The 13,497-nt window shown below is 64.8% G+C and overlaps 1 protein-coding gene across 1 annotated transcript in view; it reads right to left on the minus strand.

Annotated features, from left to right (window-relative positions):
* The window catches only part of TMPRSS6 (transmembrane serine protease 6), a 34,386-nt gene extending 20,889 nt beyond the window's left edge, over positions 1-13,497 (minus strand). The window contains exons 1-6 of the mRNA XM_055141135.1: positions 13,450-13,497; positions 7,230-7,432; positions 3,859-3,992; positions 2,614-2,681; positions 2,096-2,274; positions 1,837-1,878 (exon numbers count right to left, since the gene is read on the minus strand). Coding sequence (XP_054997110.1) covers positions 1,837-1,878; positions 2,096-2,274; positions 2,614-2,681; positions 3,859-3,992; positions 7,230-7,431 — 625 coding nt within the window. The 5' untranslated portion in view covers position 7,432; positions 13,450-13,497. The remainder of the gene's footprint in view (positions 1-1,836; positions 1,879-2,095; positions 2,275-2,613; positions 2,682-3,858; positions 3,993-7,229; positions 7,433-13,449) is intronic.

The following is a 13,497-nucleotide window of genomic DNA, read 5'->3' on the forward strand; positions in this document are numbered from 1 at the left end:
GAGGGTGGCTGGACAGAAGGTGGATGGTGGATGAATGGTGGATGGTTGGATGGTGGATGGTAGATGATGGATAGATGGATGGATGGTGGTGGATGGAGGATGGAGAAGGTGGATGGTGGATGAAAGGTGGATGATGGAAGGTGAATGGTGGGTGGATAGATGGTGGGTGGTGGATGGTTGGATGGTGGATGGAAGATAGATGATGGATGGGTGGATGAATCATGGATAATGGTTGATGGACGATGGATGAATGGATGGGGGAGGGTGGGTGGATGGTGGTTAGATGGGTGGGTAAATGGATGAGAGTCACTGTCACTGTCATCCCATTGCTCATCGATTTGTTCGAGCGGGCACCAGTAACGTCTCTCATTGTGAGACTTGTTGTTACTGTTTTTGGCATAGCACAGCGGTAGGACATTCGCCTATTCACACAACCGACCCGTGTTTGATTCCTCCGCCCCTCTCGAAGAGCCCGGCAAGCTACCGAGAGTATCCCGCCTACACGGCAGAGCTTGGCAAGCTCCCCGTGGCATATTGGATGGATGAGAGTTAATAGAAGATACATGATATACATAACCCAGGTAAGACAAGAGCCATAAAGACAGTATAGGAGTTAGTAAAGGTGCTTGCCTCACATCCTGAACCCCCAGTTCCCGAGCACCCCAGGGTGTGACCCAAAGCCCAGTTTGGGGCTGGAGAGATCGTACGGGGGCTAAGGCAGTTGCCTTGTATGTGGCCAATCCCAGTTACATCCACGGCATCACATACAGTCCCCGAGTCCTAGCAGGAATGAGCCCTGAGTAAGATCCAAGAGTAAGCCCTGAGCACCGCCGAGTGTGGCCCTAAGCCACAACCCCAGAAGCACAAATGACAGAGCCCGGTGATACAGGATTGAATCACAGATGATTGGCATATCAGTTGATGATGATGAATACGGAGCTGAAATAAGGAATGACGAAGAGATGGGGAGTCTGCGGTGTCCGTGACCACCAGCTGGCAGGCTGGCAGGCTGGCACCGATCCGATCAGCTGCTGCTGCTCTCTGACCCAGCACCCCCCACGTTTCCCACCTTAGAAATAAAATCAAGGGGCCAGAGCGATAGCACAGCAGTAGGGCGTTTGCCTCACACGCGGCCGACCCGGGTTCGATTCCCAGCATCCCATAGGGTCTCCCAAGCACCGCCAGGAGTAATTCCTGAGTGCAGAGCCAGGAGTCACCCCTGTGCATCGCCAGGTGTGACCTCCCCAAAATAATAATCAAATAAAATCAATCCTTAACGTATGCTAACGACGTCTTTGCATAGAACCTCAGGGCAGCAGAGAGAGAGAGCGGGTGAGCACCAAGGTGTGAGTCTGGCCTGGCCTCCTTCCCCACCGCTGATGGCCCCGAGCATCCCTGCGTGCGTCCCCCAACGAAAAATCAGATCAAATCAAGTCAAACCCTGACCTGAGGGCGAGGGAGATGGCTCCAAGGACTACGGCACGTGTGGGGTACCCTACCCACGTCCAGTCTGTGCGTCCAAATTAGCATGCGCGCGTGCACACACACACACACACACACACACACACACACACCTGCTCTCGTTCACACGTCCTATCCCCCACACGCCCCCCTGCCTTTTTAGTTTCCCTTTTGTTTCTGTTTTAGGGTCACACCTGGCGATGCTCAGGCCTGACTCCTGGCTCTGTGCTCAGGGATCACTCCTGGAGGTGCCCGAGCACCCCCAGTCCCCACCCTCCTGAGGGGGTCCTCCCTACACCCACTGTCAGACAAAAAATCAAATCAAATCAAAACGCCAACTCAGAAGGAGAGCGGAGAGGAAGCGAGAGCGCGTACCCAAAGTGGCGTTCAGCGCCACTAGGTCCCTCGTGCTGGCTTCTGTCAAGGAAACGAACAGAGGAAGAGCGAAAATAAATCCACCAAACGGAATCAACGGAAAATCAAAGCAGGAGACCCACCCGGTGGCCCCGGGGCCCTGAACTCCGCCAATGTCCCTCCCCGCCCCACCCTGCCCTGCCCTGTCCCACCCTCCCGTCCAGGGCTCCCGGGACCCCCGATCAGCCCAGCTCCGGGGAGCCGAGGTCTCGGTACTAACCCAGGATCACCAGGCCCTCGGGGTCCACCTCGTACTCGGCTCGGTAGGGAGCAGGCTGGGAGCCGTTGGCCACAAGCGCCTCCACCAGGAGCGACCGCACCAGCTCGGGGTCCAGCACGGGCTGGAGGTGCTCCGGGATTTGCAGGATGAACCAGAAGAAGCAGGTGAAGGGGCCTTCCCTGAGAGGGGCAGAGGGGAGGGGGGCTGGGGAGGAGGGTCCTGACTCTGCTCCCCCCACCCCTCCCCGCAACACACACACAAGAAAAAAAAACAAACCTCTGACAGAGGGCCTCTCGTTTCACGGGAGAGGAAACTGAGGCACGGGCACGTGGGTCGCACTAACCACTGAGCCCCCCAGCAGGATGGGAGAGCCGGGGTTACCTGCTCCACATCCCCGTCCCCCCCCCCCCGCTCTCCCTGACCCACAAGGGAGGGTCCCAGGCTGGGAGTCAGGGTGCCACTCCGTGCCTCAGTTTCCCCACCTTAGCCGGGGTGGGGGGCATCCTCGGGAGACTCACCCGAAGGAGTAGACGGAGCTGGAGTTGTAGTAGCTCCCCAGGCGGGTGCTGGCGATGAGCTCCTGGAGCTAGAGGAGGGGAGCGGGGGCCCGTAATGCTCGCGGCAGACGAAGCCCACCAGCTCTTCGGCCCCCGCCCCACCTGAGGGGGCACGGGTGGGCGCCCGTGTGTCTGGGCCGTGGGTGGGGCTCAAATACCATCACCCCTTTTGTTTTCCTTTCTGGGTCACACCCGGCGATGCTCAGGGGTTCCTCCTGGCTCTGCACTCAGGAATCACTCCTGGCGGTGCTCGGGGGACCATATGGGATGCTGGGGATTGAACCCGGGTCTGCCACGTGCAAGGCAAACGCCCACCCCAGCCCCCTCCCCCTCTCTCCATGCCTCCTGGGCACCGCTGCTGACCCCAGCTGTGATTACATCTCCGTCAGGAGGACCCCACTGGGGTCTTGGGCCCCCGGTCCCAGCCCACGGGTGCAGGGGCGGGGCTCTGAGTCTGCCCACACAGCTTCGGGGGTGGGAGGCTGGTAGGACACGGGCAGTGTGCAGGCCGGGGGTAGAAAAGCCCACCCTACCCGAGGGCACCCCGGACTCTGGGGGAGACCGCCTTTGCAGAGGCAGAGGGGCGGAGCTTGGCCCAGTCCCCAGAAGCAAACTCTTGTTGTTGTTGCTTTTTGGGTCACACCCGGCGATGCTCAGGAATTACTCCTGGCAGTGCTTGGGGGACCCTATGGGATGCTGGGAATCGAACCCAGGTTGGCTGCGTGCAAGGCAAATGCCCTCCCCGCTGTGCTACCGCTCTGGGACCCGCCAGATGCAAACTCTGAGGTCCCCAGCACGAGGTGGGTGATTCTGGGGTCGCAGTGTGGGTGGGGGAGAGACGGGGAATGGGGGGGGCAGCCCACGTCGTGGTGGGGGAACAGGGTGCGGCTGGGGGTGCAGTAACAAGGGGGTCCCGGGAGACGATGGGGGGCACCCACGGGTCAGCAGCCAGGGGGGCAGAACTGGGGTCTGGGCCCCCGACTACCCCTGGCCGTAGTGTTCTGGGGTCAGGCCTCAGCCTCCCCCCCTCGGGGGCCGGGCCCCACCCCCATCGCCAGCAAAGTGTGGGGGGGGCACCAGGGTGGGTCCCTCACTTTTCCCCGGAGGCCCCTCTTCCCACCCTGGACCCTCCGCCCACTTCCTGGGTGCTCAGCCGGCCACTCCCCAGGGACGCCCCCCGAGCCCCCCCCCCCCGCGTCTCCCTACCATCTTCTGGGCTTTGGCGGTCTCGCTGCGGAAGGCGCTGGACTCGCGGCGGGCCAGGTCCTGGGAGAAGCGGCGATTGAGCACCCGGAGGCTGCCCGAGTACACCTGGCTGACGCTGCCCTGGGCCCTGGACCCTGCCCCGGAGACACCCGTTAGCCAGGAGGCCCCTGGGGCGGGCCCTGTGTCGCCCCCAGCAAGGCCTCGGGGATGTCCCAGTGGCCCAGGCCCCGCAGCCTGAACTCCAACCAGACTGATGGTGCCTTGGGGGAAGGAGGGCACTGAAGGGAGGTAAAGAGCCCAGCGAGTGTGCAAAGGCCCTGAGGCAGGGAGGGAGATAGAGCAGGAAGTGTGTGCAGGGGAAAGAACCGGGAGGCTGCAGCACCGCGGGGGGGCCCCGGGGGGGGTGGGAGGCTGGTGCCCGGTGGGGCCGGGTGGACAAGGGAAAGCGGGAAAGGTTTCCCACGGGGCTGGAGGTGGCCATGTCCATCGATTTTTGTCTTGCAAAGACTGTGGGAAGCAGGGAGGCCGCCAGCCTGGGTCCCAACTCCTGCTCCTCCACCCTGCGTGGAGGGGCTGGCCCGGAACTCTAGGGAAGGTTCCAGAATGATACTGGACGAGGGGAGAGAATAGGCCCAGGAACCCGGAGGCAGGAAGGCAGGCCCAGGGGACAGCAGGCAGCTCACGTGATGTAGAGGCCCGAGTGCAGCTGAGGGGCCCAGAGGGGAGGGTGTTTGCCTGCATGCGCCAACCCCAGTTCGATCCCCGGCGCCCCGGATGATCCCTGAGCACTGCCAGGTATAGAACCAGGAGTCAGCCCTGAGCACAGTCAGATGTGGTAAAAATAAAATAAAATAAGTGTAGCTGAAGAAGTTAGGGCTGGGGGTGTTGGCACCCCAAAAGGCTGGCATCAGCCTTGGGGTGCTAATCTGAGCCGAGAGGATGCTGGGCAGCGTGGTGAGCAGGTGCAAAGGCCCTGTGGCAGGAGGGTGCATTGTGGGAGGGGAGAAGATATGTGTCAGGGGTGGGGAGTCGTGGGGGCTTTGCAAGCCTTGGGGATAGACTGAGCAAGAGGGAAGTTGGAGGGGGACGGAAACACGGGTGAAGTCAGTGTCACAGACTGCAGAGACACACCCCGCCCCACGAAGTGCCAGAATAGGCCCCCTGGGAGGAGCAGGGATACAGGTGCAGGAGGAGGGAGCCAGGGTGCAGCAGGCTGGGGGCGTGGCCAAGAGGAGAGCAGGGGTGGGGGGTGGGGGGTGTAGCTGGAGGAAGGAATTGGCGCGGCTGGGGGCTGGGGTGGAGAAGTGTCTTCTGAATCGGGGGCTTGAGGCGTCCTGGAGAAGGGGGAGACCCGTCCCCCCAAGGCGCTCAGCCAGGACAGAGCAGGACCCGCCCCTGCACCCCTCGAGCCATCCTGCAGGGGAAGAGCGTGGGGGGCCCCCAGCAGCCGAGGTGAGAAGCCGGCGGCCTGGGGACTGGCCGGGGCCTCCCACGGGCCCTGCTGGACCTTAGGGTGCTCAGGAGCTGGGCTGGCACCCAGAGAGCCCCGGGGGCAGGGCAAGGCGGGGCAGGGCAGGGCGGGGGCACCGGGACCCTGAGAGCTTGTCTTGGGTGCTGGGGGGGTGGCACCGGCAGGGAGGGGGTGAGGAGGGGAGCGGTTCCCCCCACCCCCGACTCTGCCTGATTCCAGCCCCGACGGGCCAAGTCTGCCCCCCCCTGGGCTGACGAGCACCAGGTGTCTCGAGCGCCCCCGGGACCCGGACCCTCCGGGCGGGGGCGGGGGGGGCAGTGGCTTCCCCCGGGGCAGCCGGGGCCCGGGAGCACCCGCCCAGCCTGGGACAGGCCTCACCCCTCCCGGGCGCGTCACTTCACTTCAGCAGCTAATCAGGAGGAGTCAGACCGCGGGCAGACGGCAGCTGAGCCCCGGGGCCCCCTGCCCGTGTGCCGGATTTGCCCTGGGGACTCATTACCCCGCAGCCCGAGGGGGCCGGGCACCCGAGCTATTTGGGGCGCTGGCTTCCTGCCACTGGTGAAGTGCACACAGCCTCCTGCCTCCCGCGATGCTCGGCCTGCAGCAGGCTCGGGCGAAGGGGTGGGGCGCGGCCAGAGTGATGCCCCCATGTAGGCTCCAGAGGGCCGCCCCTCTGCTCCCAGTTACTTCCAGGGGCTGAAATCCACTGGGGGGTCCGGCCAGGAAGAAGAGGATGCCTGGACAGTCTCGCACCCTGTGCCGCTCCCGGGACTCTGGAACGTCCCCAGGAGGAACGTCGTGGGGAGGCGGCTGGGGGGATCGGACGGGCAGGGGCGCTGGCCGTGCATGTGGTCGACCCCAGCTCGATCCCCGGCACCACACAGGGCCCCCTGGACCCCTCCAGGAGTGATCCTGAGCACCGCAGGGTGTGGCCCCAAACCAAAATAGCACTGGAGCACTGTCGTCCCGTTGTCCATCGATGTGCTCGAGCGGGCACCAGTAACGTCTCCACGGTGAGACTTGTTGTTACTGTCTTTGGCATATCCAATACACACCATGGGGAGCTTGCCAGGCTCTGCCGTGCAGGCGGGACACTCTCGGTAGCTTGCCGAGAGGGGCGGAGGAATCAAACCTGGGTCAGCCTTGTGCAAGGCAAACGCCAAAATCATCATCATGGGGCTGGAGCGACAGCACAGCGGGGAGGGCGTTGGCCTTGCACTCGGCCAACCCGTGTTCGATTCCCAGCATCCCATAGGGTCCCCCGAGCACCGCCAGGAGTGATTCCTGAGTGCAGAGCCAGGAGGAACCCCTGTGCATCGCCGGGTGGGACCCAAAAAAGCAAAAAAAATTAAATAAATAAAAATCATCATCATACAAATACTTGTGGGACGAATGCGTGTGCGAGTGAGAGGCCAGGTGAGCGCGTCTGTAAGCGGCATGCAGGGCGGGTATCGCGGACCTGCCTGGACACGGGGCCCCTGCCCTGAGTGTCGGCGTCCGTGCGCGCGGGCGGCTGCTGAGTCCTGCCCTGTGCCTCTCTCCACCCTTCGTCCCGCTGGACTCGGGGGACTGAGAGGTGGCAGGGCCGTGCCCCCCGCCCCCAGAAGGGCTCCCCACTTGGGCTCCCGTGATCAGGAGACTAATTGGTGCCGGGCGGCTGGTCCCCTCCCGCAGTGCCAGCTGGCTCCACGCCGCAGCCCCAACCCAGGAGGGCTGCCGGCAAGGGGCGGCCTTGTTTATGCTCCTGCAGTTGGCCGGGTCACAGGGCCCAGGGGCCGGGGGCAGGTGCAGGGGGGCCTTCCCCAGCAGCAGGGAAGGGGCTGCCCGGCCCGAGCAAGACCTGGGCCCTCGTACCCGGGTGTGGGGGGATGGGGCCCCTCCCGAGGAGGCGGGCACCTACCTAGGAAGTGCCAGAGCAGCGCCCCCACGGACACCAGCGCCACCAGCCCTAGGCCCAGGGGCGCCAGGCGGAGGTAGTTCCGGACCCCCCTCTTGGGGCGCTTGGGGGGCTTGAACATTCCCTCCGGCTCCGCCTCCTCGCCGTCTCCACCGCCGCCGTCACCGGGTCCTCCGGCCGCCTGGGGAGCCTCGGCCACGGGCATCCTGGGGGCACAGAGCGGGGGTTTGGGAGCCGCCGGGCATGGCGTGGGGGGGGGCGGCTGGGGTGCAGCCCCCCCCACTGCTCTGGGGCCTCAGCGGGCGCTGCTCAGGGCTCACGCCCGGCAGGGCCTGGAAAACCGTGTAGGGTGCCGGGGCTCAAACCCGGGCGGACGCAGGCGGGCAAGGCCAAAACCCTCCGGGGGGCACTGAGGGGCGGCTCCCGCCTCCCCGGGCTTCAGGGCGGGAAGGAAGACGCCAAGACACAGGCCCCGGATGGCCAGTGGCCGGGACTGGCACGACGGGGTTCCGGAAGGTCCCGCCCGCAGAGGAGGTGCACACACAAGGGGCTGTGCTCGAACCCTGCGCCGCCCCCGGGACAGGGGTCTCTGCAGCAAGCACACGTTTGCGGAAACCGGCGGCTGTAGCCTGCGGTCTGGCTTCCTTTGGGGGGTGCTGCGTGGCCCCCACTGGCGGGCTCTCTCTGAAACTCGTCGGCTCTCCTTGCTCCTAATCAGTGCTCGGACGCCAAGCCCGGGACTCGGCCATGAATAACGTTGTACAGTGAATAGCTTTGGAACGGCAGGAATTGGGGAATGTAAAAAAATTCTCCTTGCCCCCTGCCCAACAAACACGCTCCACGTCCCCCGCGGACGGGACGTGCCGGGCTGGGCTGGGTCCTGCCCTTCTTGCCCCGCCGGCAATGGCTGTGCCCGTCTGCAAAGCTCTTGCGGGCAGGGAAGGAGACCAAGTCCCATCAGCTCCTTGTCACACTGTCTGACCAACAGCGTCTCGTCTCTCCTCAGTGCCCCAGGATGGGCGGGGGGCAGGGGTCATCGCACTCACTTAACCTTCCAACCCCCTTTTTCAGGCTCTGCACCCATTAGGCAGGTGGGGAGACTGAGGCCCAGGGTGTCCCAGCAGCAAAACTCAGCCCAGGGGCCGGAGAGATGGTACAGTGGGCAGAGCGCTCGCCTGGCACGTTGCCGAACTGGGCTTGGTCCTCAGCATCCCCTTCCCCGCCTCGAGCACCGCCAGGAGTGACCCCTGAGCACAGAGCCAGGAGTAAGCCCCGAGCAACCGCAGGGTACAGGTCCCCAAAGCCAAAACAGAGCAAAACGAAGTCCAGGAGTTTGAGGAGTGCCCAGCCTCATCTATCTTCCCAGCGTGGCTTGGTGTCGGGCATGCACTGGCAAGAGCACTGAGGCCTGAGCAAGTCGGGCCGTCTGCCTGAGGCCACACGGCGGGAAGCTCAGGGCTTTCTGCGCTTCTCACAGCCCCGAGCCGCCGCCTGCAGAGGCCCCGGTGGGGTGGGCACGAGTCAGGGCCCACAGGCACGGGCTGGAGCACGGGCCTCGCAGATGGGAGACCCGGGTCGGACCCCCAGCGCTGCAGGGTCCCTGGAGCACCCCTGGCATGCATGACGCCGCCCCCCGGGGTATTTAGACAACCCTCAAGCACCACCTCTCGGGCCCTGTCTCCAATTCTGCACCCCGAGTGGAATTTGGCCCTGGGACGGCTCTTCATGCCCCCCGCGGCCCACAGAACCAAGCTCCTGATTGCTCCCCAAACTGCCCCCACAAATCTAACCCAGATCCTGAAGACCCCTTGGGATGCCAGGGATTGAACCCGGGTTGGCTCCCCTGCAAGGCAAGTGCTCTAACCACCGCACCATCTCTCTGGCCCCTGGACTAAGGGCGTGGAGAGGGCTTTGGGCTACACCCGGCATCCAGCCACGGAGGCCTTCTGAGATAGCCCCCCCCTCAGTGCAAGGCAGGCAGGGCTGGCTGGGGGTCCCCAGCCCAGGATGCGCAGACTCCCCCCCACCCCCATCGGAAGACCTGGGCCCTGTTGCTTTTGTGGGGGGTCAGGGCCGAGCCAAGATGAAGAATAACAAAGATGGGGAAAAATGTGGTTGGGTCGCACCGCTGCTGAGGAGACGGCTGCCCCCCAGGTCTGAGTGGGGTGAGTAGGCTGGGGAGAGCCGTGCAGCCCGCCCCTGCCCTCTCGGCCCCTGGGGGGCCCCCCGCCCTGGCTTTTCTCCTGAGCCCTGGCCACCAAGGAGCTATTTCGGGATGACTCATCCAGCCGTGGGGACGAGCCCCAGAGGTGACTCCAGTTGACATTCCCCTCAGTGGTGCTCGGGGCTTCACGGGTGCCCTGGAGAGCTGACGTGGCCCCCGCAGGTGGAGGGCTGTGTGTGGGTGGGGCCGGGGGGGTCTTCTGATCCCGGTGTCAGGGAGGAGGAAACTGAGTCACAGCGAGGGTGGCCAGGCCGCCCTGCTAAGCTCACAACAGGCACCCCCGCTGCTGTCACCTGTCACTCAATCCCCAGGCTCATCCCTCCGCGGGGTCGTGTGGGGAAACTGAGGCAAAGGAGGGTGCTGGACATATGCCCCCTTCCTCACTGCGGCCCCAGGCCTGACTTTCACTCTGGATTTTGCCCGGGGAGGTCCCTTGAGCGTGGCCCACCGTGCCAACGTCTTACACCCGGCCACCTGCAAGGGGCCTCCAGGCTTCCCCGGGGTCCCCCGGGGCAGCCCCCCAACTGGGCTCCTCCGACGTGCTCCCCTCCACCCACCCCTCCTCCACCCACCCCTCCTTCTGCTCTGAACGCTTTGCCGGCCGCCTCCAGGGCTCAAGGGCAGAGGCGCCTGCCTTGGACGCAGGAGGCCGAGGGTTCGACCCCCAGGACCTCCCACACGCCAGAGACAGTGCCGGGGGCTGGGCGAGTGGAGCCCTGGGCACCGTGAGAGTCAGTCACCTCTGACACACCCAGGCCGGGAGGGAGTGGGGTCTGGGCGTGAGCCCTGGCAAGCAGCAGCTTGGCTCAAGCCCCGGAGCTGAAATGTGTGCAGACACCCCCCCTCCCCTCCCAGGCATCATGTGACGGCACCAAAATTGGGGGTAGGGGGCCGGAGCCATAGCACAGCGGGGAGGGCGTTTGCCTTGCATGTGGCCAACCTGTGTTCGATTCCTAGCATCCCATAGGGTCCCCTGAGCACTGTGCCAGGAGTCATTCCTGAGTGCAGAGCCAGGAGTCAGCCCTGAGCATCGCCAGGTGAGACCCCAAAAAGGCAATAAATAAATAATTAAATAAAAATAAAAGTTGGGGAAGGAGAAATGACAGCCCCAGGCCTGCCCTCCGCCACATGCCGCCCCGCTGGCCCTCGGGGCAGGCTCGGCCTCTGTCTGGGCCATGTCAGGTCTCCACAGGCTCCGGCCCCTTCACCCCTGGCCGTCCCCACTCATGCCCACACACGGCCTCGGTCGCCGCTACCCGGAGACACTCTGAGGACCCCAGGTTCCTGCAGCGTGAATAAATGAACGACCTAGTCCCCAGACCCTGGACTCCCAATACAGTGCTCTCCCTCATGTGCCACCTCCAGGAAGCCAGCCATAGGGAACATGTCAGTTCCTGCAGTTGGACACCCAGTCATTCTTCTGTTGGGTCTGGGGGCCACACCCATGGCGCTCAGGGACTCCTCCCGGCTCAGTGCTCTGGGGTTGCTCCTGAGGGTGCCGGGGGACCCTGCGGTGTTGGAGCTCAAACCCAGGCGTCCCCTCGGCCTGCTGAGCCCCTCCCCACCTGGGCCCACTCGCTTCTCTCGGGCGCTTGCTTTGAGCGGAAGCGGGTGCCGAGCAGGGGGCGTGCCCTGTCCTCTGGGGGCCTGACAGTGGCGGCTGGAGGGACCCCCGGCCCCTGTCTCGGGGCTGTGCAGGGTCCCCACTGACCCCCAGCCCGTCGCCTGACACGTCTGAGACATCGCATGCCATCAGTCCCCGGGCGGCCTGGCCCCTGAGATGCGGGTCCCCCGTGTCGGGGACCCCACACGGCCGCAGGACTGTTCACCCCTGCCGTGCTCTCGAACCCGGGCAGGCCCCAACTCCTCAAGCAGCCCCGAGCCTCAGCCTTCAGGGCTCCGGCTGGCCTGTCCCTCTGTCCGTCCCCTGCCCCCTGCTGCAGCCAGGCCCAGTTTCCGGCCACCCTCCCTCGGTACCCAGGAGGGTCCCTTTCCCCGAGACCTCTCCCCGCCCCTCCTCTCCTGCTCCAGAGCTGTTCGGGCCGGGAGGCGCCTGGGGAGGAGGTTCGCCTGGCCCCCCAGTGTCCAAGCGGGGACCCCCGGGCCCCTCTCATACCACTGCCAGGACCTGTGTGCGCCAGGGCCCCCTTCCTCCCGCCCCGCCTCCTCCCTCCCCACCCCCTTCTCTTTTCCTTCCTGGGGGTCCCAGGACCCTGCCCAGCCATACTCAGCCAACTTGGCTCACGGGCCCCATGTTTGAGCCTGGCGGTGCTGGGGGGCACAGTGCCGGGGGTGCAAGGGGGGCCCCGTGCCTGTGGCCCAGACCTGCGCTGCCCCTCCCCCGCGGCCCTGACCCCCAGGGCTCCAGGGCAGTGAGAAGACAGAGCCAGGTGGGTCCCACACAGCCCACACTCGAGCTGGCCCCCTGGTGGACGGGACTCCGCCCCCCCCCCCCCCGCACTGGGAAGCGGCTCCTGGGAGCGGGGTCCGGACGTCCCCGACGGCCGGGGCTGCAGGACACCCCTGGCCTCTCCCTCCTGCCCTCTGCTCCGCCGTCGGGGAGGCTGGACTCCGGGGACGCAGCTCCCGCGTCTGCGTGCCAGCCCGAGTCAGCCGGGCCACCCCCACTCCCCACTCCGGCCAGCGGGGGGCTGGGAGCCCGCTCTGCTGGCTGCTGGGGGCCATGGGGCCACGCTCCCGGGCGCCGGCTTGCCAGGGCAAGACAGAGTGGGCAGGGCCCCCCACCCCGTGCGGGACTCAGGTGAAGACAGGCCAGCGTCCCTTCTCTCCCCGCGGACAGTCAGACACTCACCCGTGACGGGGACCCCCCCCTGCACACAGACCCGGGTCTCACACTCAACATACACACCCATGCAAGGACACGACCCAGAGGGACGCGTGTACCCGCACACTCACACACACACACACTTGTGGATTTTGGTTTGGGGTCCCACCCGTCTGTCTCAGGGCTGACTCCTGGCTCTGTGCTCAGGAATCACTCCCGGCGGTGAACGGGGGATCCTCTGGGGTGCCGGGGGATCGAACCCGGGTCGGCCGCGTGCAAGGCCAATGCCCTCCCCCTCTGGATTATAGTCCTGGCCCTCAGGCACACCTTACACTCACACACACTCAGAGTCTTACACACGTCTGTCCACAGCACACAGACTCAGAGGCACATACACACATGCTCACACACTCACACACATGCCCACACACATATACCACACATACGCTGACATACACACACAAACACACACTGACACACACACACATACATAAATACTCATATACACTCACACATACACATACATACTCATATACACACACATACACCCACTCACATATCACACACACACATACCACGCATACGCTCACATACACACACATACACACACTTACACACACACATACACACATACATAAATACTCATATACACTCACACATACACACATACATAAATACTCATATACACTCACACATACACACACTCACATACTCACACACATCTACATTCACACACACATACACACATACTCATATACACACACTTACACATACACACACTCACATACACTCACACATACATGCACTCACACATACACACACACACACACAGTCACACAAGTGCACACCTTGCACTGGCCCCGTGTCTAGAGCTGGGATCTCAGCTGGGACGGGCTCCGGCAGAGCCTGGTGGGCACCTTGGGGCAGGGCACAGGCCGGTGCTGGGCGGGGCAGTCACCCCTTCCCTGCCCTGCCCCGGGCTCCCCAGGCCTCGCCCGCCTGTGCCCGCCTGCACCCACCCCTGCACCCACCCCTGCTCCCGGCCCGCTGCGCCTGTCCCGCAGGAGCCCCGACTGCCGCCCCCACGCCCCCCACCCCGCCTCGCCCTGCGGCCCCCGAGAGCCCGCGGCCTTCCTGAGCGGGCAGAGGACCAGGCCCCGCGGGGGACACCTCCCCGCCCGCCCCCTGCCCTGCGCCCCCTCCCCAGCCCCTACCTGGGAGTGGCGGGCGGGAGCCGGGCTGCGCGCGGGCCGGAGCCTCTG

This window comes from Sorex araneus, chromosome 6, assembly GCF_027595985.1.
Source record: "Sorex araneus isolate mSorAra2 chromosome 6, mSorAra2.pri, whole genome shotgun sequence".
Taxonomy (NCBI): domain Eukaryota; kingdom Metazoa; phylum Chordata; class Mammalia; order Eulipotyphla; family Soricidae; genus Sorex; species Sorex araneus.